We start from the raw sequence: 21937 nt of genomic DNA, 5'->3' as shown, positions 1-21937 counted from the left end.
ATGAAACCAGACAACCTTTTTCCAAACTTCTATTTTCAACAGGTTTAATATCTCTGCACACCTAAATGAAGGACAGCTGTGTAGGAGGAAAACATGTTTTAAACAGATAAACTCCACACACGGTCTTGCATAAATTGCATTTTAATCCAATTTAACTTCATCAAGTGAATTAAAGGTAATGAAGGTCAATTTAAGTCCAAGTTTTGTGAGCGTGAGTGAACTGTAGGCTTAGTTTCCTTCTTCTTAGATGGCAGGAGTGGCACCCAGAGTGTTGTGCTGCTGCTGTAGCCCATCCAGGCTTTAAGGTTTGACAAGCGGTGCTGGAGTGTGGTTCAGAGATATTCTTCTGGATTGTATTAAGTGGTTATTAATTCAAGCATTCTAGCCATTCTTCTGTCACTTCTGACATCAACAAAGCATTTTCATTGAGAGAACTGCTGCTAACTGGATATTTTCTCTTTCTCTGTTTCTCTGGAGAAGCCAGTGTGGGAAAATCCCAGTAGATCAGCATCTTCTGATAGACTCAGACCAACAACCATGCCACATTCAAAGTCACTTAAATCAGTTTTCTTCCCCATTCTGATGTTGGGCTTGAGCTTCAGCAACTCGTCTTGACCATGTCTACATGCCTAAATGTATTGAACTGCTGTCATGTGATTGCTTGATTAGATTAGTGTAGGTGTATCTAATAAAGTGGACAGTGAGTGTATTTTGTCTTGGATATGAAGATAGGACTCCTCACAACATTTAACAAAATTGCATATATCATATATTTATTGTCTTAGGTACAAAATCCACTGTCTTAATTTTACAATAAACTCTGATGAGCAAGAACATCAACAGTGATATCATATGGTATCCAAAACTGATTTTCTACTTAAAAGATAATCAAACATAAGCAGAAAATCTACTTTTGTTTAATTAAACTGAAACCTAAACTGAAACCAAAGGCGGTTTCGGCAGTTAAACAGTGTACTTTTCCTCTCCTTGCCTCTGTGCTTTGTGATAGTGGGTGTAGCTGCCGTACAGCTCGTTGAAGACCTCTCTGACTCCCATCGGCAGTCCTGCCCTCAGAAACTTGATATCCTGCTCCTTGCACAGGTCCAGTATCAGATAGATGCCCTCAGTAAGATGCAGCTTCACGTCTGGTCGCAGAGTAACCTGGAGAGGTCATTTATGAAAGAGGACAAGACAGCAGAGACAATAAGAGATAAAAGAAGAATTTATATGAATCTGAGGTCAGACAACATTTGCTCATTTCATAAATCACATCTGTGTTCCAGCGAAATGATGATCCTGTGTACACACATCTCTTCTTCGCTGTTTTGCACTTAACAAGGTCAAATTTGCACAGAAATTTGATACCGTATGCTGCAATATCCATCAACCCGACGCCAACATTTCAACCTGGAAATTATGCGCCAAACAGTTAAATACACATTTAAGTCTTTAGTTTAGCCGTAAGTTTCAATTAGAGAGACATCAAAGGACAGATATCATCATTTATACTGACAAAAACTATATTACTGCAAATGCTCAGAGTAAGACTACAAAAATTCAACAATGAAGATCAATTAATTCCCCAGAAACCCAGAAAATATCTAAATACAGAGTGGTCCATAGCAACGGTCCACAAACCTAGATTCAAACTTCCAGGGGCATCCCAAAAAGAGTTTCTCAAACAGGATCGCTAAACATCACAACATAAAAAATCAACATGATCTACATTAATTTGCAGTTTGACACCTCATGACAGCAGATTTTATAGTAATAATCAGCCGTTTGTGTCACTGTTGCTCCAAAATGAACTAAAAATGTAAAAAGTAATATTTTTAATCCCACGCTGTAGTTTATATATGAAATTCAGTACAGGGTTTTGCCCGGGGGATCTAGTATACGTGGCGCCACACTGCTGCAGAGGATTTTTTAGTTCTCCGAAAATAGGAAGGTCGTACACGCTTCATCTGCACCTGAGTGACAGAAGCAGAGCAACGTGTTCAGCCAACGGCGGGTGGAGCCGTCTTACTCCAATAACATGTAAAATAGTCAAACAACAATGATTGTGCTCAGTGGACCCGGCAGAACGAGCCAAGTGGATATTCAATATCGTCTGGTTATTCATCTCTGTTACACTACACCGCCACAGACGCACAGGTGTAACACACCATGACCTGATGCTATCAGCGGTGACCGCAGTCTACAGACCTCTGACAATGAGCGAGGAGGTGCTGCTGACTGTACCTGTTTAACGATTAGATAAAACCTGAGTCACATAATGATAGGCTTCACACATGAAGGAAACAACCCACCATGGGGATTTCTGCAAACAAAGCAGTCAGGAGCACATAGTAACTGCTTTGTGTGCAGAAAAATAAGAAACTGAGACGGAAGAGGCAGAAAATTAACATGATGATAACCAAAGCTATGTAAAGCACTCGTCTATTTCCGCTTTTTATATTTACATTCAGGGTTTACTTATAAAGCACTACAGGGCTACTTGTATTTGCTCGATTACCTTTTCTTTTACATTTGCATAGTTTAGCACAGTGACACTCATTCAACACACAGAGTGCTGCCATTCTGGTCTGCTGCTGCACATACGGAGATGCAACTGCACTCCTGAGCCATTTTAACTAAAATTAAATAAGATTGTTCCCATTTTATTTTATTTTAAAGCAGTGTGGTACTAATTGTACACACACAAGGAAACAAAAGTCCCAATGCATGTGTAAAAGTATATCTAAAAAATGTCCAAATTCTAAATCTCCATCAGTCAGTGGTTGAGTTTTACTTTGGGTAAAAAAGAAAACATTTCTAGTTCTGAAGTGAGAGCTCCATGAACTGTATATAAAAGATGGTTGTAGTTATCAATTCTGAAAACTAAAGTTAATGTTAAACTGCCTAAAACCTTTTTTAAAGTTAATGATCAGCAGGGAGCGACTCCTTTGTCTGCAAAAAAAAAAGAAGAAAAAAAAAAGAGCTCAAATGTAAGATACGTCTAAGGGAAAGTAATCAGACTATATTTAATTTTTTATGGTCAAGAGTAACAGAATAAAACCCAACATGTGTTTATTTTTCAGGTGATGACAGGATAGGATTTCCTGTTCTGGTTCTGGTTTCAAAATACTAATTTTTTTGGGGTACTTTCGGCTTTTTGTTTACATGTTTTATTTTACTTGCTGACACAGTCCAGCTGATGGCTAGGTGTGTGTGTGTGCTCCCAGCCTCAAACCGGGGATCTTTCATGTATAAGACAAAAGTGTTAACGACTACATGCAGAGTGACAACTGCACAAAACAACCGATGGTTTTGAGATTGCATTTTGGCAAACAAACTGCCTCTTTTGGCCTCAGTACAGGACTGTTTACTGGCAACCAAATCCTGCTCATCATATAACTCTACATAAAAGCATGGCAAACAAACAGAAACCACAAAGCAGAAAATCACCAAAATCATGCTCCTTGTGACCAGATTTCACGCATTCACACACACATGCAAATATCTGTCTAAACCTAGATCAGTCTACCCTGTGACTCATAAGTCACTATCAAATCGCCCCTTTGCTCATCACGTGCGGTTTGGAGCTTTGCTCAGGGCTTCAATTCAGCACTTTGCACACCGACGAGTAGTCTCACAGTGGATTGCACATTTGTGAAAATACTGTCTCGATCTTCACTGGTCCTAACGGAGGGGAAACCCGAAAAGCGGTCAAAACTGCAGTTCCTCCAGGTGTCACTTGAGGCTTTCTGCAAAAGCGAGTCAATCCCCAAAGATTCCCATATTAAAATGCTTAGTATTAAAAAGCATATTTACAGGGTGATATGAAATCATAGCTTTCCCACTCATAACAACTCCATGTTCGGTGATTTAATTTAATAAACTGTTGATAAAATGTTGCTTTGGTGCTGCACAGGAGGTTTGCTTCTAAGAGCCACGAGGAGAAACTCTGACAGAGGCAGCTAAATTACAAAGAGCACAGAGTCTTTAAACTATTCCCATAAGTCCAATTTTAGGATTATTAGATGATTTACGGAGTACAAAGAATCCCAAATATGACTTCCACACTATTTCTGTCTGTCTGTCTGCCCGACGGTTTGCTCATTTTCTTTTTCCCAGTATGCGACTCGACTGGAAACTGCTGAGTCAGGCTGGCGTCATGTTAAATACAGTCTGGCAGCTGAGAGCAGCCGCTCTCAGGAGCCAGACGTGACTCACTGTACTGAGGGAGCTTCACTCCAGCACTCAGAGTTACAGTAATCCTGGACCTGTTCACTGAGATTTGTGAACATCTACAGTTTGGCCAATGGAAATCACTGCTTCTGAGCGTCAGCGTCTCCATCGCTCAGCTCAACGGCTACCAGACAAACTGGGCTGGATCAAAGGATCATCTGAGATCCTGCTGCCTCTTCCATACATCAATGTCTGTGTGTGTGTCACTCACAGCTGTAGAAAATCACAGGGGATGACAGATGGGTTCAGATGAGGAACTGTCTTGGCTTTCTATAATACTATGACTCTGTGTGTGTGTGTGTCTGGCATTTCATTGCTCAGTCACCAAATTGTAAAAACCATCAGAAAGAATAAGTTTCCAGTGCAAATATTAGCAAATCAAGACACAGAGAACATTCATACTGTGTGCGTGTGTGTGTGTGTGTGTGTGTGTGCGTGTGTACCTTCTGCAGCTCTGTGACGTACTGAGCCACCATGAAGGCTGAGAGCGCGGTGAAGCTCTCCGCGGTTGCAGCAATGTGAGAGTACATCCTCTCTACCAGCCTGGAGCACTGGAAATACACATCACTGTCTGGACCTTCAGAAAACAGAGAAAGGTGTTCATGTTATTCAGATGTTCATATGTGGAAACTAAAGATATTCTTTACTTTACAAGATTCTTATTTTACGTTACCCAAACAAAGCTAATGATCAATAGATAAACTGGAGTGTAATACTGCATTGACCGGCTGCCGGATGTTTTCAATGAAAGCTGGAGATACAAAGCTGCAAATCCATGAACTGTATATAAAAGATGGACATTACTAATGGCTCGTGTCACAAGCAAATTGAGCTGTTTTAGCTTCTAGGTGATCTTTTAAGAGCATTGCCTTGTTGGTATCTTGAGGCAGATTTGATGATTGAGGGACATACAGTACTTTATCCTCCATGTTCACTCTAACTGGGGCCATAATTTGCAAAACAAGCACCACTTTGCACTTACAAAACTCAATAAGCTCATAATGAAAATGTTTAATGAGGTCACAGAGCAAAAAAGCCAAAGGGACATTTGGGAGCACACCGAAAATGCCGTCATATTTTGCTGATGTGGGCCGTTGTTTTGGTGGCCGATCGTGCACCTCTCAATTTCTGTAACTTGGCATATTATGGTTGAAGACACGAGCGTACGACTGTGCTGTTTTTTCCTACTGTTTTATGATGTAACAGTGCAGAAGCCCAGAGAGTGACAAATTATACAGAGGATGTTGCAGCGACTTCCTGTGAGCTAACAGCGGCGTAAATAGAAGTGACTGTGCGATGATGTTGCACAGCACACAAAGCAGCCAATGCGGTGGTGTACCCGCACCTTAAACTTTAGAAACAAGGTGACAACAAGCCAATCTATGTGCTTTTCTATTCTGTTATTCTGTTCAGTTTCATTCACACAGCTAAAATCATTAAGGGAAACACTTGATCATCAACTTGTGCGCACACTGAAGCCTTTTTTGGGGAGTTGTCTGCCACCAATGCAGGGAAATAGATTCACAATAGTTTATGTTACCCAATTGAAGTGTCCTCTTAAAATCTCTGATTAGTATATTGTTGTATCACACTGAAAGAAGCTGGATAGATACATCCCTAGAAATGTCCAGTTCTTATATACAGTCTGTGCTTCAGCCTTTTTTCCATTTCTTTAATTTCGCAGTGAAGCATTAATCAATCATACATGTTTATTTCTAGAGATACAAGAGCCTGAGGACAATATCGATGAGCACTAGATTTAAAAAAAAAAGAAACATCATGGTGTGATTGCAGCATTAAGACAGCTGAATATTTAAAGCTAAACCACAGAGTGCTCATACAGCACTCTTATTGGTACAGAGAATCGTTCCTATGGTGACTAAGTAAGAGGTTACTGCAAACAGAGGTCTTAAATTTACAGTGGATTTAAAATGAGAAACGAGCCTGTAACCTTCTCTACTTCTGGGAGGCTACTGCCAGAAGTGTTGAAACATGTGTGGGCATGACACAAAGTTCCTGTCAGCTCCAGATTACACAATGCAATTTATTATTCTTCAGTAATCTGCAGTGTTATTTTTCGTTGGGAGGACGGTAACAAAACACAAGCCGCATCTGTAGTGAACAGTGAACGCTAGTACATCACTGACAAGTCCCCTTCATCAGAGTAAAGCAGACTGTTTTTCTGGGCCTTGAAGACATGATAACGTTTCCTGTTATGTCTTTCACCTACAACTTTACACTGTGCAGTCCTAACACCCTGATTGAGCTGGTTTGGCCACATTAGTGAATGTTAATGTTACCTGCGTCACCGTCTCCTCTTTGCCGACCTTCCTGCACAATAGAAGCCACTAGACGGTAGAAGACATTTAAGAACGAGGAAGCTGCGTTTAACATCGCCTGGAAACACAAACAAAAAGTAAACAGTCAGTAACATATATAAATATATATCTTAATAGGTCATACTTCTGCATGATAAAACACTGTTATACTGCAATTGCTGAAAAGTAATAGATCCTGGCAGAAAACTGTTTGTAGACTCTTAAATTCACAGAGGAGTCATTAGATTTATTCTTGAGGATTTGCACCTGACTTTGGATTATATTACATTCCATTCACACCACTAATACAGCTGGCATTAACATGAATTGTGCTCAACCCGAACTACACTCATGAATTACTATCATATGTGTGGAGGATGAATGTTACATGTTTTTAGGATCTGATAAACAGAAACCAGAGAACTGAATCCAAGAGGTTTAAAAAAAAAAAAAAGGACTAAGCAGTCCTGACAGATCCATCTGTTACATCGCTTTCACAGCTCGAGTCGTAACGGAGCAGCCATAAACTTACAGCTCGCAAAATGACTGAGGTAAAAGTTGGATTCCCGCGAGAGCTACGTATGCATTTTTGTCTGTACCTTGCTCTCCTCGGGGAGACTGAGGCAGGGAAGGAGAGACGGGAAGAATATAAATGAGGAAGGGATGATGTCACCAGCTCTGGTTGGAGCTCAGCAACGGTTTCCATCGACTTAAACCTGCTCCATGCCAACCTACCCGGCCTGCCAGCTCCCCTACCTCTCCTTGCTGAGCCTCCTCCCTCACACAACCCTCTTTTCTATTTTGTCTTGAAACTTCCCTCATGTATCAGGTTCTCCATCTCCTGTTTTATCCTTTAATCTCTTTATCGCTTATCTTTTACTCCCATCTCTTTCTCACTCTGCTTTCCTTCACTGCCTCCTTTTTCCTCCCCTCTTCCCCCTTCTCTTAGTCGTCTTTTGTCCTTGCAAACATCTGATATCACTTAGCTCGTTCATGGCTGGCTTTATTTAACACAGCTCCCCCATTTCAGCCCGGCTTTGTCGCTGTTACTGAACAACAAACTGTCAACATTTTAGATTCAGGAAAACTGAAAAATTATCGCATTAACAACGCCGGAGCAGAATGAAGCGCGTGGGCCGGGATGTAGATGGCTCCATTTCTTCAGGATAAAATAAAATTCATTTTTACGACCTTTTGGGTGCAAAGTGAACACTCCCAGTACAAGGCAGAAAAAGTAGACATCATGATGTTTTCCATGCAGCTGGTGAGCTGCAATATCCTTTTGTTGAAAGCGGAATTCCTTCGAGGCATCCTGTGAGCTCAGCAGCACCACATACCACATTTTCTTCAAATCAAGGATTCAAACCCGCAGCCTTGACCTACAGAGACCTTCATTATACAAGTGTGTAGGTCTGATTTCATAAGTCGGGGGCAGAGTGCAGGAACAGCTTTTAAAAAAGTACTTTTTTTAATGTTCTTTAGCTGTACAAAAGCATTTTGTAGAAAATTATCTATGAGAATTAAACTGCTCATTCGGCTTTTTGTAATAATAATGTAAGCGAGCAGATGCTGCCCCGACCCCCAGATAAAATTGAGGGGCAGCAGCCCCACCCAGCAGCCTCCGGGTAACATACCCGCCCCCCAAGGCCCTGTGTGTTATATGTTGTGAACTGTAATGACTAGACTGTAATTAAAAGGGGGGCGGACAGCCAGCAAAGCCAAATAAAAACCTGTTTGGTCAGAATGCATTATGAATGTGGTGACAAGGAGTTTGCAAAGTATTTTAAGGTCTAGATTTACGAGTGAAACTGGGCGGTAGCTGGATGGGTACACAGGATCCTTGCCTGGTTTGTGAAGTAGGCCAATGATGGCAGAGTTCATGTTTGGAGACAGAGTCTGACTGTTCAAAATTTAGTGACCGTTCTCAAAAAGTAGGCGCTACCTTAGGCCATAAGTCTTTGTCGAACTGGAAAACCTTCTGGCGCTGGCACTTTATTGTTTGGGAGATGCTGTAGAGCTTCGTGGAATTCAGATATTGAAAGAGGTGAATCCAGAGCCGCAATCTGTTCGTCATTTAGTTTCAGTAGATTTATATTGTTAAGAAATTCTGAAATATCAGCGTCGGAGGGATTAATCTGTGATGAGTATAAAGCTTCATAAAAATCTTTAAAAGATTTATTTATTTGTTGTGGATCATGAGTAATGTTCCCAGTGGAATCCTTTATAGAATGAATAGCTGTTTTTTCACCTAAACAGTAAACCTTGAAATAAAGTCTTATTTGATATCAGAGCAGTGTGACATTTTGATCTTGTTGTCGGTACTAAAGTAGATCAGCAGGAAAGTGTGGCCTCACATCAAGAAGATCATTTTGTGTTTGGAGTCAAGCTGCAGTTTACATAAACCTTACCTGCTGCTGAGTTACGGCTGAAAACGATCTGTGTTTCTGCAGTAAATTAATTAACTGCTCATCTTTTTGCATAAAACACCAGGAGCACATAAACTCTTGAGTCAAGACTAAAAATGTCTTGTGACAGGTTAAACTGATCCTGAACTTTGGACACTGAAATCTAATCAGCTCATCCTTAAGTCAAAGAGAAAGTTTGTTCGTAATTTGAAAACTCCCTTTAAGACATTTCAGAGAAACTTTCATTACTGTTCGCATGTCTCTGCCCAGGACACCGAGATGTTCCCAAGCCCATCATGACATCCTGGGGTCTCCAGTCCCTAACAGATCAGCACAGCGTCAGTATCACTGGTGCCAATCCATCCATCAATTTCCTGCTCCATTCTACCCTCCCCTGACCCAGAGTGAGCACTCCACCCTTTTACAGCTGACAACTATGGTCTCAGATTGGTGCTGATTCTCGTCCCAGTCACTTCACACTCTGCTGCAAACTGCCTTAATGCACACTGAAGGAGCCTAGAAGAACCATGTCATCTGCATACAGCAGCGATATGATCCCGAGGCCAGCAAAGTGGAAACCCTCTGCTGCTTGGATGCAACTAGAGATTTGCACAATGTGAACAAAGCTCTCGGCACGCCTGTACAGGAACTCTAGGCAAGTGCAGTTTAAAGAATATACTTTTTCCACATTTCCAAAGCCACTGTCATGTGCATTACAATTTGCAGTGTCTATTTAAACACACAACACCTTCACATATCAACTAATTTAGAGCTAAGCAGCAGTGCCACACATTTTCTATAATTTAACTGAATAAGTTCTCACTTATTAAATAGCAATCCCCTGTGCCAGACTGGACCCTCTTACACACTGCATGTTTCACACCCCTGCACCACTTCTTTCACCTGTTCCTTCATACCTGAGGATGACACTGGATGATGGCGAACAGCGCCTCATGAACAGCCAAGAAAGCTGAATGATAGACTGCTGGGGTCATGTGGTCAAGGGGGACTGACTGGAGCGCTCCAAGAATCAAAGTCACATGATGAGGGCTGGTGATTTGCCCCTCCCCCTGTCGGAGCAGTGATGTCATCGACGTTATCATGGGAATGGTAAAGGGAAGGGTCAGCGAGACGTCCTGACTGGATAATCTCACTAAGAACTGTAACACAGAAAGACAAAGATACAGTAAAGGTTAGATAGATGAACATGTACAAACAATGAGAGCAAGAAGCTACAAAAATCCAAGCCTTCCAAACATTAAAGGTATTTCCTTCACAACTCATCTTTTTTTAAAGCTTTCTGGATGTAATGAATACCAAAATACATATTTAACAAAACTGACAACAAAAGGCTGTTTCACAGCAGACATGACTTCCCACAGCAGCACAGGTGTGCCTAACAACATTAACAATGGACCTGTTCATCGTATTTTAAGATCCCATTAAATCAAGTCAGTGACAATGAGCCAGCATGCAAAGCAACAGAGTCCACATTCACAACGCTTCCAAGTACTTGGCTCAGAGTAGCTCCCAGAAATTAAATTCCAAGTGTCAATGTTTTCTAAGAACTGAAAGTTTGAACTAAACCCTGCAAAAATAACAGCTATTTACAAAACATCTCAAACACCCAGAAAAGCCCTTAAACCATTAGGAGTACTGAGGATGATTTTTAAGAGAGCAGAGGCCACGGCCACAGTAAATCCCCCCCCCCCCCCGCCTTCTAGCAAGGACATTAAATATTTGCAGTTTGCATTTGTTGACTGATTCATTGTGTCAGTTCGTGCAAAAAACACAGTCCACCGTGGAGACAGGTAGAGCTGGAGATGAGGCTGGAGAGATGGATGACCTCATGAACTATTCATGCAGTAAGATTTTGATCACGTGGTTATAGGTGACTAACGGTGATTACATAACTGTAGAAATGACTCAGTGCACGCCTTACTGGTGGGTTCTGGGAATTGGTTTAAGAAGGAGAATATTTTTACAAGCCTACATTCACACAGAGTTACACAGCACTTTATTGTATGACATTAAGAGCTTTCTACCTACCACACACATCCACATCCACATTCACTCTCTATACCAAGGACACTTCAGCATGGAGAGGATGGGTACCTGGATGAGGTACCTTGTACCAGCTGGAGGCCCCAGGACACACTGGAGTGCTTATGGTTTAAGTGCTTATGCTTGATTCATTTCTGACTTCTGAAAGAAATCCAGTGTGTCGGCTCAAATTTGGGTATAAAATTGTAAAATAAGTTTGCTGTTTGCTGAATAAATAATATAATTTTGAGATTTCTAAAATATTTGTGTTTCCTATGTTTTTAACAGTTGGTCTAATACATTTGTTAAGCATTGTAATACTGTTCTAAATAAATGTAAACAAAGGTATAACAATTAAAGTATTTTGTGTATTTCCACAGAGAAATCGTGACAAGCAACCACCATTAAAGAGTTGAAGAAAGAAAGATTTTAATAAAAGTTCTCCCTCTTCTCTTAAAAGAAGAATTTAATTAGAAGATTTTATGCTTTTGAACAGGCTCTCTCTCACGTATCTAAAAATACAGATTTGACCGATAACACAAGCATGAGTGAGGGGATGTGTGTCTATCAGAGCACTCCGTGTGAGTGAGTGGGGGTCTTGATGAAAAGGCCAAAAGAGCACAAGTGGAAATTACAAAGAAGATGAACAAAAGACTGTGGCTGTCTTTAGGCGTTGGTGGCTGTCAAGCATTATAAAATTACAGGCATTTTTATTGAATAAAAGACTAAAAAAGTCCCATGTACTTCCAGCACATGGTCACTAACATCATCACAGATGATGAGCCGGAGATCGGACTGTCACGTCTCATCATCATGGCCCAGTACCTGCTTGTCTTCACTATAATGTGAATGATATACTGATTATTCTAGTTTAATGGCTTTTACCTAAATAATAAAAAAACCATAAATCCTAAACATGTAAGCAGTCATTTAACTTGTAGTTTGAAGCCAGTTCATTTTCCAGTCACAGTTTCTGACTCTGGCCTCAAAACAAAGCTGGCTTCATTTTGAGGCGTGCCCCACACCCATTACCCCGTTTGTCATCAATCCAGTGATTTCACACCAGGTGTGCAAACTGATTTAACCGTCTTTTTTCGTGAAACAAACAACTGAACAATGACACACAGCAGACCCGCAATAACACAAAATGTTTTATATTCTTTTAGCTTGGAGAGCAGCTCCTCCTGACAGGCAGGCAATGAAACTACGAGCGTGAAATGCATTTTGTTTCTAAAACCCTGTCCTCACTCTCTACATGATGATCTGGGACATTTTGGTGGTCTGGCAAAGATTTTAATACCAATTTTAAAAATTATCGCAGTAACCCAAAGTATGCCGTTAAAATTAGGGGAAAAAATCATAATAATTTAAAACAGTTCAAACCAGCATGCTATTGAACTTTTAAAAAATGTGCATACATACAGGGGATGCGGACAAACTTTAAATATGATTGAGATTAGACAGAAAGAACAGAAGAAGCACATGTTTTGGAGCATAAACACCATGATGTAATCAACTGATATTCCTGCTGGTTTACAGCTTCCACCACAGCATCTCTGCAGGTGCAGGTGGGGGCAATAAGAGACCCAGGCAGCATTTGACTTGCACGCCTCAAGAGACCCGCATGGAAACCACTTGGGAAACAAAGCTGACGGGTAGCTAACACCGAGCACCGCCAGAGACAGTCCAGTCGACTGACACTGGCAATGTAGAGAAAAAGGCAGCTGCAGGCAACAGTTAATAAGCCTACCAGAGGTTCAAGTATATCAAGTTGCTTACAGTCTCTCTTACTGTCTTTAATGTACATTTAAGAGGCCCCTTTTATGTACCTTAAAGTACTGTATATATGTGCAGGAGTAAAGTGGTGCTTTTGTGTGTGTGTATTCTCACTGCATTAAACTCTGTATGTGTTCGAGTGTGAGTGTTTGGTTTTCTCACCACCACAGCAGATATAATCTGTGGTGCAATGAGCCACAGAGCTCTGGAGCAGGTTTCAGGCAGCTGACAACAGGACAGCAGCTTAATGGTGATTACTGCAGATAGCGCCTCCTGGAGAGCAGCAAACAGATAGAAGAGTTTGAAAAAACAGTTACCACAGAGTATTAAACATTCTTCTTCACCGTGGGAAAAAAGCACCAAAATCACAACCTCCCATTTATCAGGTAAGATAAAGAGAATGCCTCTCATCTAAAACATTGTAATAACAACACAGAAAAATCTAAATTGTGCAGATTCTACAGCTTTTAAGATCATGAAATCTGAAATAGGAAAACTGTAGTGAAATTCAGTCTCAGCCTCACCCTGCAGTTTCCTGCCCTCAGCTTGCTAATGTCCAGTCCTTCCCTGATCGTCATCAGCAGTAGATTAAATCGACTTGTTGTACTTTTCGCCACCAAGTGGCGCAACAGCTCCTGCACAGCCGGCTCCAGCTCACTAAGATCAGTGGAAGGCAGCCAGGGAGCTGAAATCAAAGAGATCGAAAGAGATTTTAGCAAGGATACAGAATCATTAATGTTCTGCATTAATAATAAATCAGTCCATTCAATAACAGGGTGGATGCAAGCAATGTTTGCTTCACTGAGTGAATGGGTTAAATGCAGAGAGGAATTTCCCCACAGGGATCAATGAAGTATACATAAAATATACTGATCCAAACAGAAATGTTTTCAAAATGTCTGTGTGCCTGATCTGACGCCAACATTAGAGAACTGCCACTAAAATTGACAAAGGCGACAGGGAGACTGTTTTCATAAAAAGGGGTTTATGACCCTTTCTCTTTTATTACTTTATTACTTTTTGATCTGTGTGATGTCAACCAGAACAGATATTCTTAATTAAATATTCTTAATTCTGTTTGCAAGGAGCAGCCAATCAGAAGAAAGTTGGGATAAGTTGTTGAACTAAGCATCATGTAAAGCTGCTCTAGTGGAGCCCAAGAATCCTCTGTAACAGAATTCAAATTCAAACAACTTTAAATTTAACTAGTTGGGTTGAATCTGATTGTCGTATGTGCGACAGAGAAAAGCTCATTTTCTTTAACAGATGGCATGACATACTCCCCTTAGTTGTATTCCTGTGTCAATGTGTGCGATGTGCAGAGGTAATTACTGAAAGGACAACACTGACTGATTGCACAGGTGAATGAGATGTTTGTTTTTAATATGGTTGCATATACCTGTCAGTAGCCTGTGCAAATTCTGCAGTATCTGAATGTAAAGGTCATCCAGCTCATTTCTTCCCTTCTTCATCTCTCCTTCCTCCTCTGTGTCTTTTTCCTCCACCATCTGCACAGCTTGGTAAAAGGAGGACAGGAAGCGGAGAGAGGAAACCAGGAAGTCCATGGGCCTGGGGGCAGAGCTTATTTCTTTAAGGACCTGCTGGCAGAAGCCCTGATAAAGACTCATATGAGTGAGCCTGGTGCCATTGTGCTTGTTCTCATCCTCCACTGACAGTGAGGAGAGCTCAGACTGCAGCATGACTGTTACAACATCTACTAGAAAAGCTTGACCGAGGATGCTGGCAGGCTGGTTCACCCCCTCACTAAGAGTTTGGGGCTTTAGGACGGACTCGACAGCTGGTACCAGCGAAGCAGCTATTTTTGCAAGTATTTGGGTTAAAATCTGATCCAGTGCCTTGCTTCTTCCCAAATTGGAGATCATTACTTGGGAGAAAAAAGTCACAGATGCCAGCAAAAGATGAACCGATGACAAGGAAGCCCCTGACCTGGATTCAGCATTTTGTCTGCTTGTCACTTCCTCGCTAGTAAGATAGGAAGCAAACTGGTCCAGGTTGAGTCGAACACTGCTGTTTCTGATAATTATCAAACTGACTAAGGTCTGTATGAAGACCTGCACCGCTTTGATAAAATCCAACCAATCAGTGCTGCATGTGGCTTGAGCTCTCGCACTTCTGCTATGCCACAGGAGTGACGACAAAGCGGCCTGCAGCAGAGTACTACCGTGCATGAGCTTCAGAACACTTTGGAAATTTTTACTCTCTAGGAGATGAGCGAGAACCCCGAGCAGCTTTCCTAGGAACAGAGCATCACCTCCAGATTCTGTCATCCGCTCTGTCTTACAGGAGCTGGAGGTGAGCATAAAGAAAAGCAGGAGGAACACACAGGAGAGATCCTCGGAGCTCATTCCATCTGGATGTAGGATTGTTAAGATTTGAAGTAAGCCTACCAGCTCCCTGCTTTCTGTTTCAGTCAGCAGTACAAAAGTCTCTCCAGTTTTAGAGGATGTCAAAATATCCTCAACTACAGTCTCTTTCTTCACCAGCGTGGGCAGAGGCTGACTGGCATCTCTCTGTGAAGAGACTGCCTCTCTTTCCTGAAATGTCAGAAGTGTGGAACAAACCTTGGGTGTATGTGCTGTCCTGAGCACACAGATAATCCTTTGTGTGAGCGACCAAACTGTGGCGGAGAACAATGAAGGCAACTCAGCAAGCATTGGGCTTTGAAGAAGCTGCGAAGATATGAGGGAGATGGTCAGAGAGCCGGGCGGCAATTCTTCAGATCCGTCTGTCCGTCTGTTCAGAAATGAACTGATAAGTACGTCAGCTATGCAGTGCACGTCTTCGCTGCTCAGGTGGCAAAGGATCAAAGGTAAGTTGGTCGTAACAAGATACCAGTGCGCTGCAAAGTAGGAGCTGGTGGTCACGCTGCTGATCTGCCCGTCCCACGCCTGCTCTCCATCCAGACTCACCTCCAGCTCAGGTGTAGCTAGAATAAACTGTGCTGACCTTTTTAGAAGTGCCGCAGTGCTGGATTCGCCTATTAAGGCGTCGTCCAGCAAAATCTTCTTCATCTGCTGTAAAGTGAGGAGCTTGAGCAGCATGCAGCTCATTGGGCTGTAGGAGGGGGACGGGCGGTGACACGCATGTAAGATGTCACCTGATAAAAGACTCTCTATGTCAGAGATTGGAGAACTAGAAGGAGCTTCATCAGGAGATGTATATTTGTAGCAGTGCATGTGGAAGAGTGTATCCACCTCCACCCAGGTGTATCTGAGCAGGAGAGCTGCCTCCAGGGTCTTCTGCTCCCACAGTGCTCCAGTTTTAGACTCTGAAGGTTTCTCTTTGACGTTCAGACTTTTTCTGCCTTTCTTTGAGGCCTTCTGAACTGAACTTGTATTTCTATTCTTCTTCTCTGTTGAAACCACATGTAGTAACTCCTTTATTAAGCTCTGAAACCCCTTCATTAGGTCCTGACTTTGCCTCACTAAGGGAACAGGAGAGGCATTGTCTAGAGTCTTCAGATTGAATAAAATGGCATGAAGCAGCTGACTGAGGGGGAGGAGTTTGAGAGAAGCGTCTTTTCTCTCTTGGTCCTCGTGTTCTCCATCAGTCTCCATTCGTTCTCCCTCTGTTTTCTCCTTCACTAGGTCAGGCAGTATGTACTTCCTGATGGCCTCCATCACCGATGAACAGATCTCTAAAACTTGGGATGGAGGTGTGTCCAGAAGGCAGGTCCTGAGAGAGGTGGAGATGCTTTCAGGCAGAAGAGGAGGTCGAAGGTCATCCAGAGCAGGCTGGCAGATCACGGACATGAGCTCAGAGAAGAGACGAGGCAGCTGTCGGAGCTTAGTGTAGGTTTGGAGGAGGCTGCACACCATGAGCTGTTGGCAAGTAAAGTTTCATTAAAACATCACCATCAGAATATTCATATATTAAAATGAATAAACTCAATTCTTAAAAAGTTGGTGGTGCTGTGTAAAATGTAAATTAAAACAGAACACAATGATCTGCAGATTTCATAAACTCACAGAAAAAACACAAAAACATATCAAATGTTTAAATTTAGACATTTTCACATGTCATGACAAACATTAGCTTATTAAAACATTAAAAAAAGCAAAGAGTTTTAATCTCATAATCTACAATACATAATATCAAAAGATTCAGAGATTCTAGAGAAATCTCTGTACGCAAGGCTAAAAAAGAGAGAGAGAGAAGCATGGCCTATCTTTTATCTATCTAACTTTTTCTCAGTTTAAACATTTAATATGTTTTCTGTGTTCTATTGTAAATAAAATATGGGGTTATGAGATTTGCAGATCACAGCATCTCAACTTTTAAGAACTGAGTTTGTAATTAGAAACATTGATTTACTGTCTTTTTTTTAATTTGTAAAATATAAAAAGTTAAATGAAGTGAATAAATGAAGACCTGTCTGGCGCGTTGCACTCGTGCTTCCATGCATTCGGCATTAATCCAGGCTGAAGATAAAAGCTGGTCCAGATCTGGCTCGAGAATCAGATGGTTGAGACTCAAAAGCACTTTCAAACAGCGGTACCACGATGGAGTGCTGAAAGTCAAGAAGGGAAATTTTTCCATCGTATAAGAAAAGAAAATTATTCTGTAATTTTATTGGAATGAAAAATGTTTTACAGAGAAGTTGTTCTTTACCTTGGCTGGGCCTCGTTGAAGAGCATTTGTCCCACGGCTCTGTAAAAGTTGAGCTGGACATCTTTGTGTCGTATCCTGTCTGCGGCCACATTATAAATACCGGCCGACAGCGCCTGGCTCAGCAGGGACTCCAAAGCCAGCAGAGCCAGGTTCCAGTTCTCTGGGGAGCTCATGGAAGCTGGAGGTGACTTCTGCTCACCAAGATGAAGATCTAAAGTTGGGACTAATCTGCTTAGAAAGTAGAAACACAGCATCCTCTGCTCCTCCTCATCTTCTACCTTCGCTTTCCCGTACTTTTCCAGAAAAAACTTAAACAACAGACACAAAGCACTGGACTTCACAGGGTAATGTAGTGATGGCTCACAGTAACCCCGGTCGCTCAGTTTGGAAAGTACAGCATTGACAGGCTTGAAAGGCCCCTTTGTCCCTCCTGAACCACGTTTCCCAGAATCCTCTTTAGGTGGAAGGAGCTCCTCCTTGTATGAGTTCAGGTGCTCAGAGGGGAAGAGTGCCAACTGAAGGATGGAGTCCATCTTCATGCGGATGTCTCTACAAAGCTGTTGACGGAGACGCAGGTGAGCGAGACACGCTGCAAATTCTCCCGAGGTTAGCAGGTGCCGGAGCAGGACGAAGGGTTGGAGTAGGTGGTTTGTCACCATACTAGAGACCCTGCTAGGATTGGCTTGTTGTCGCTGCACTGACAAATACGATGACAGCACCTGAAGCAACACCTCATATAGGTTAGCTGAACGGAGGTTTTCCTTCGGCTTGGAAGAGGATTTGTCAACGTCCGACTCTGGCTGATCTAGCGGACTGACATTCAACATGTCCATCTGGGAAGTCTCCATATTTGTCGCAGGTTCGCTCTGAAGACACTCGGTCATCGGTTCATCATGACTTGTGACAGACTCCTTCTTTAGGTACTCCATGGGCAATGGCTGCTGTAGCTCACGACAGGCCAGCGAGCAAAGCTTGGCCAGCAGATCAACCATAAGTTCATACTTAGATGTAAAAACAGATGAGAGTACAGGAGAAGAGAAAATGCACTGACACACGCTCAGTATGTAGGACACACATCCCGACGACTTGGAGCCAACGTGTGCGCACTTCTGCAGCTGGTCAAGCAGCTAGAAGCAAAGAGAAAAAGCTGTAAGTAACACTTCCACTTGTCAAGTTAGTTATTCCAGGACCTTTTAGTATAATTGGATCTTTATCAATTCATGCTACAACTGTAGTATTAACCCAGAACTGTTCAGGAAATGCTCTTACTATCTTCTAATGACACAAGATAGAGTCAGAGGAGATCACATGTGCTGTTATATCACAGCCTTGATTTCTGATTTAACTGCTGAAGTACCTGTGCCATGTTGAGCTTGAGAGTGATGGTTTTTCCCTGCTTGAGAAAAGACTGGAGCTTCCGGCTGTGAAGCACATCATCAAGGTAGCACCACAGGCCTTCCAAGAAATCCTGGGAAAACTCCACCTTTTTACTGTAGTAGAGTGAGAGGGCATGGGTGCACCAGTCCAACAGCACCTACAGACAGACAGATTTAGGTTAGCCGCTGCTTAATACACGCCAAAAAAGGATCATTACTGTGCAATAAACATTCACAAGCTTCCACTTTTACCTGTTCTTTGTTGGGCAGCAGGCACTGTGAAGAGATCCAGGCAAAACGTGCCAGCTTCAGCTTGTTATCCCATGGAGTCTGTGGGCTCTTTAGTTTCAGGTGGATACCCGAGTAGATGGCAGCCATCGCTGCAGCTGCTGATGCAAAAGCTCTGGAAAGACAGGAAGAAGACAAGGAGTGAGTAGTTACACAGAGGAGATGCAACAGAAAGTGAGAAGAAAGAGGAAATCTGGCCATTCCTGATAAACATTAGTGATAATGAAACCATCTAGTTGAGTTTGCACTTCCAAGAGCATTTTAGGGTTTTTTTTTTCCTAAGGTTTTAAAGAACTCCTGTGGTCCCGCTACTTTCTCGCGTTTTACAAAGCTGAGCTTCTTGAGCTTCGAATGTCCGCAAACATTACAGGCTCGGAAAGCTTTGCAGCGTTAAAAGCAGCCTCGGAAAACTGTCTATCAATGACCACCTTTTATTTACTGCTTTTAAGATACTTAATCTATTCATAAACCAAAACTGATCGTTTTTACGCATTCTACTGTTTGTACTGTAAGACTTCTTGTTCCGAGTTTCTTTGCCCAGATGAGTGTGTTTATGTTTACTTATAAAATTGTAACGATCTCGCTCATAAGAATTATAAAAGTGACGAACACGTAGAAGCTACATCGGTCTGATACGCACACTTACAGGCTTCAATGCTAACGACTAGCTACGCAGTATATGCTGATACTGATATGAGATATTACCGGTGCTGCTGGCCGTCTGCACGCAGACAAATTAGCAAAGCATCTAATCTACTTTATTATTACCAGCGACACACACATTCACAAATGTTCCCCCTTAAACTTACTGCTTTTGAATTCGCACGTGTCTCCTGTTTTCAGATTTGAGGGACCTTTCAACTTTCACCCTGCCGGGCCAGACAGGAGTAATAGAAACCCGATGCAAACCATCGGAAAACGGCTGGCTCAGCTGTAGAATTTGCTTATTTTTTCCCTTTTTCCTGGTGGAAACTCTATTGGAGTTGCATTTAAAGCGCCATCAGAGTTAACTAATTAAAAGAAATTGATTAGTACGTATGTAATGCTTTTATGCTCTATTTAAACACTCAACGTGCTTTCTTACTATTATAAGCCTCATTCACACAAGGACCTTTTTTCATGCCTAAGCGCTTTTAAATTAATATTCACACACTCACACTCCCATTAAATCATTATTAGCGAAACGAGTTCAGTATGTTGCTTAGGGGTACTACAGACTGAAGGAGCCCAGAATTCAATCACCTTCTCTATATAACGTTCAAGGCAACATAATAAGAAAAGCAAACGGAATAGAATGGATGGTTGATACGGAAAGCTCAGGGAAGTAACGAAATAGTGGGAAATAGTGTTTTTGGATGTAGAAAGAGCTTAAGGCATGTACTGTGTCGTGGTCCTGGGTCTTTGAGGCAGTTTTTGAGTTTGTTTTGGACTCTTTACTGGTTCCTTTGAATTTATGAAATCTATAAATTCAAGTTTTATATTAGTTAGTCTTCATTTTTGTATTCTGTAGTGTATCTGAGATTGTTATTTATTGTTCCTGGATTTTTGTTTAATTACATTAGTTCTCTTTTGTGTTCAGTCTGTTCCTAGTCTCCTCTCTGCGTATTGTCATCAGCGTCTCCTATAGTAGTCGGTCTAGTCTCTGTGTTTTCTGCGTTCCCTGTCTTGTCTAGTTATACGTCCTCCTTTGTAGTATGGGAGTTTCAGGCCGTCTGTTTGTGCCTCAGTTTGGCCAACATTTAGTTAGCCAGTTATATTGATTATTACTATTCTCTGAAATTCATAGTAATAAAGGCATGTCAGCAACTAAAATGTACAAAGAAATCAGAAGTGTGTCATTTTTTTTTTAAATATCAGGGGTGTGCGTTCCTTGACGGCTAGAGGTAGGCCAAGGCAGTTATCCCCGACAGAATTTGTTTCCCTTGCGTCGGGAGCGCGCACCGGGCAGGGAGAGTGGATCCAGTTGACTCCGCCTTCATTTCAACCCACATGAAGTAGTGATGTTTTACTTTTCTGAAAAAGTGAAAGATGAGTGTCGTTACATTATTATTTCATTCCACACTGCTAGAATCGGTATCCCCCATATAGTATTTTATTTACATATCTTCAAGATTATGATTAGTTGCTCTTGATCTTTATCTTTTTACGTCTTTCTGCCCCAATTTTGCACAGGGTCAGCCCACAGCTTTCCCCTGTTTGGGGAGAACAGACTATCAGACTGGCCCTGCCGCAGTTTTGTTCCGCCTGTCCATATCGTGGACAAACAGTGTAGGATAATTACAATAAATTCCAAAAAGGACTATCTTCCACTTGAATGATAACTTGAAGATTTGTTTATTTATTACAAACTAAAGAGGTAACAATGAACATTCCAAAATAAGGCATTATCAAAACTGACTCCTTTACATGGTCAGAAAACCATGAGGCTCCACACCTCTCAGCTATGCCCTTCCACTCACTAAACCACTCAAGTAGCCCTGTTGCAACTGCCCCAAGTTCTTAAAGTGGTAAGGACATATTTTACCTTCTAAATACAAACAGTGCAATATCATTACCCTAGATGATTGACCTTAAGTAAATATAACTGAAATATGCATATTATTAATTCTGAAATGATCAATAACTAACTATATGAATTATTAATTAAACATGAACTCAATATTAAACCCAAATATAAAATAGGCATCTGGCGCCTACAAACCATATCCCTTTTTTAGATTTTTAGTTGACAAACACTTATTATAATGACTTATTACTCCCGAAATTTTGAAGATTTTGATTCCCAGTTACTAGCCACACAACTGAAAAATGTAATCTCTGAAAAGATATAAGTATGAAAATTTACTCAGTTTAATCTGTTTTGCAGTTT

The 21937-nt window shown here is 41.6% G+C and overlaps 1 protein-coding gene across 2 annotated transcripts; it reads right to left on the bottom strand.

The window, feature by feature from the left end:
* Positions 1–535: 535 nt before the first annotated feature.
* Positions 536–19936, bottom strand: urb2 (URB2 ribosome biogenesis homolog). Of its 2 annotated transcripts, none has more exons than XM_039611732.1 (12): positions 19774–19868; positions 19033–19183; positions 18762–18938; positions 17405–18531; positions 17165–17303; positions 14172–16614; positions 13297–13457; positions 12935–13045; positions 9871–10113; positions 6531–6627; positions 4674–4807; positions 536–1161 (listed from the first exon to the last, which is right to left on the bottom strand). In XM_039611732.1, the coding sequence occupies exons 2-12, from the start codon at positions 19156–19158 to the stop codon at positions 964–966; spliced, it is 4956 nt and encodes a 1651-aa protein (XP_039467666.1). In that variant the 5' UTR covers positions 19159–19183; positions 19774–19868; the 3' UTR covers positions 536–963. The 2 variants fall into 2 exon arrangements, with proteins under 2 accessions (XP_039467666.1, XP_031586768.2); XM_031730908.2 differs by lacking the exon at positions 19774–19868 and adding an exon at positions 19878–19936 and having other exon boundaries at positions 538–1161.
* Positions 19937–21937: the final 2001 nt, after the last annotated feature.

Source organism: Oreochromis aureus, linkage group 1 (assembly GCF_013358895.1).
Source record: "Oreochromis aureus strain Israel breed Guangdong linkage group 1, ZZ_aureus, whole genome shotgun sequence".
NCBI classification, from domain to species: Eukaryota; Metazoa; Chordata; class Actinopteri; order Cichliformes; family Cichlidae; genus Oreochromis; species Oreochromis aureus.
The sequence above is the reverse complement of the archived record's forward strand: the minus strand, read 5'-3'. Positions and strand labels throughout refer to the sequence as shown.